Source organism: Panicum virgatum, chromosome 8K (genome assembly GCF_016808335.1).
Source record: "Panicum virgatum strain AP13 chromosome 8K, P.virgatum_v5, whole genome shotgun sequence".
Lineage (NCBI taxonomy): Eukaryota > Viridiplantae > Streptophyta > Magnoliopsida > Poales > Poaceae > Panicum > Panicum virgatum.
The window spans coordinates 36,868,931-36,870,305 of NC_053143.1; the positions used below are offsets into that span (position 1 = coordinate 36,868,931).

Consider the following 1,375-nt stretch of genomic DNA (forward strand, 5'->3'; position numbering starts at 1 on the left):
TTCACTCGGGCGATTGCCGACCAGCCTAAGGGGATTGTGGACTTGGTCTGGAAGGTGTAGAAGAGGAGATCAGTTGTGCAGTTCAAATAGAAATCGGGACTAAAAGATACTAGGTAGCTAGATTATTGCCAAGCTCTAAACTAAACAATATACAGGAGATCCACCTTTTTTTTTTTTTGAACGAACGGAGATCCGCCAGTTTGGGTCGGCGACAATGCAATAGAAAATCAAAGCAGCTCAAGTGGATCATGCATAATCAAGGCTCGATTTCTTGGGGACAAATGAGATTTTAAAATGCGGCCATATCAATTTCTTAGGCAAAACCATTCCCGGTTGAATGGTTGATCCGATCCCCTATATATGTAGCTAGCACGCCACCGTCGATGAGACCGGCCGGAAGCCGAACTGCTTGCTCCAGGCGTAGCTGAACGTCACGTCCCGCCCCGGCGTCACGGGAGCGCCGCCGTTGACGAGGCACAGCCCGCCGCCGCCGGCCGGCGGGACCTCGAGCTTCGCGGGGTCGATGGCCAGGGTGGTGTCGAACCCGGCGCAGTCCACCTTCACGTCGGACTGGGCGCAGCCGCACGTGTTGCGCACCGCCACCGCGTACACCGGCTGCCCGTGCGCCCACTCCCCCGTGCCGGACTGCGTCACCACGATGCTCGACGGCGGGCAGCCGCCGGCGGCGGCGCCGGAGCTGCTGCTCGCCGTGCAGAGCAGCATGCAGGCCACGAGGATCGCCGCCGCCGGCGTCGCGCCCAGCATCTGTTTGCCTTTGCGAGTCTGGAGTCGATCCGTAACACCCATCTCTTTGTGCTGTTGTGCTTTGCGCTCTTTGGGGGAAATTTATAGGCTAATGTAATGTGCACGCGAGTAAATGGGGTAGTAAATTTGGATTTTGATGTGCTCCAAAAGTTAATAATCGGTTTCCAAATTTGAATGCCAAACGAAGCGAATATTGATGTGCGCCATATATTATGTGATTAGCCGTTTCCATATTTGAATATAGAGCAATCTCTTTATCTATATCTAATATCTATCTATCTCTAATATCTATATCTATCTATAACCTATAACCTATTTCTAAAATAAGTAAAGTTTCTTACCAAAATTTTTGGCTTGGTCTATCTTGTGTTATTGACAGGTGGACCCTAATCCATCCCGTATGCGAGCCGGACCAGCCTTCCATCCACCACTCAATCACATAATCCCAACAAATTAAAGCACAAATAACTATATGTATCCGATACTTATACAAACTTTGTCCGTAATAACACGTAGAAAAAGTTCAATATTGATGTGAGCCACATATTATGTGATTAGCCGTTTCCATATTTGAATATAGAGCAATCTCTTTATCTAATATATATCTATA

General features: G+C 48.7%; 1 protein-coding gene across 1 annotated transcript; it reads right to left on the bottom strand.

Moving 5' to 3' along the window:
- Window positions 1–366: 366 nt before the first annotated feature.
- LOC120645670 (uncharacterized protein At1g05835-like) lies at window positions 367–807 on the bottom strand. The gene has a single exon (XM_039922434.1). The coding sequence runs from the start codon at window positions 805–807 to the stop codon at window positions 367–369; it is 441 nt and encodes a 146-aa protein (XP_039778368.1).
- Between the last annotated feature and the right edge of the window lie 568 nt (window positions 808–1,375).

Bases quoted from the DNA above. Each gene is read 5' to 3' on its own strand.
- LOC120645670 (XM_039922434.1), bottom strand. From the start codon at position 807: ATGGGTGTTACGGATCGACTCCAGACTCGCAAAGGCAAACAGATGCTG.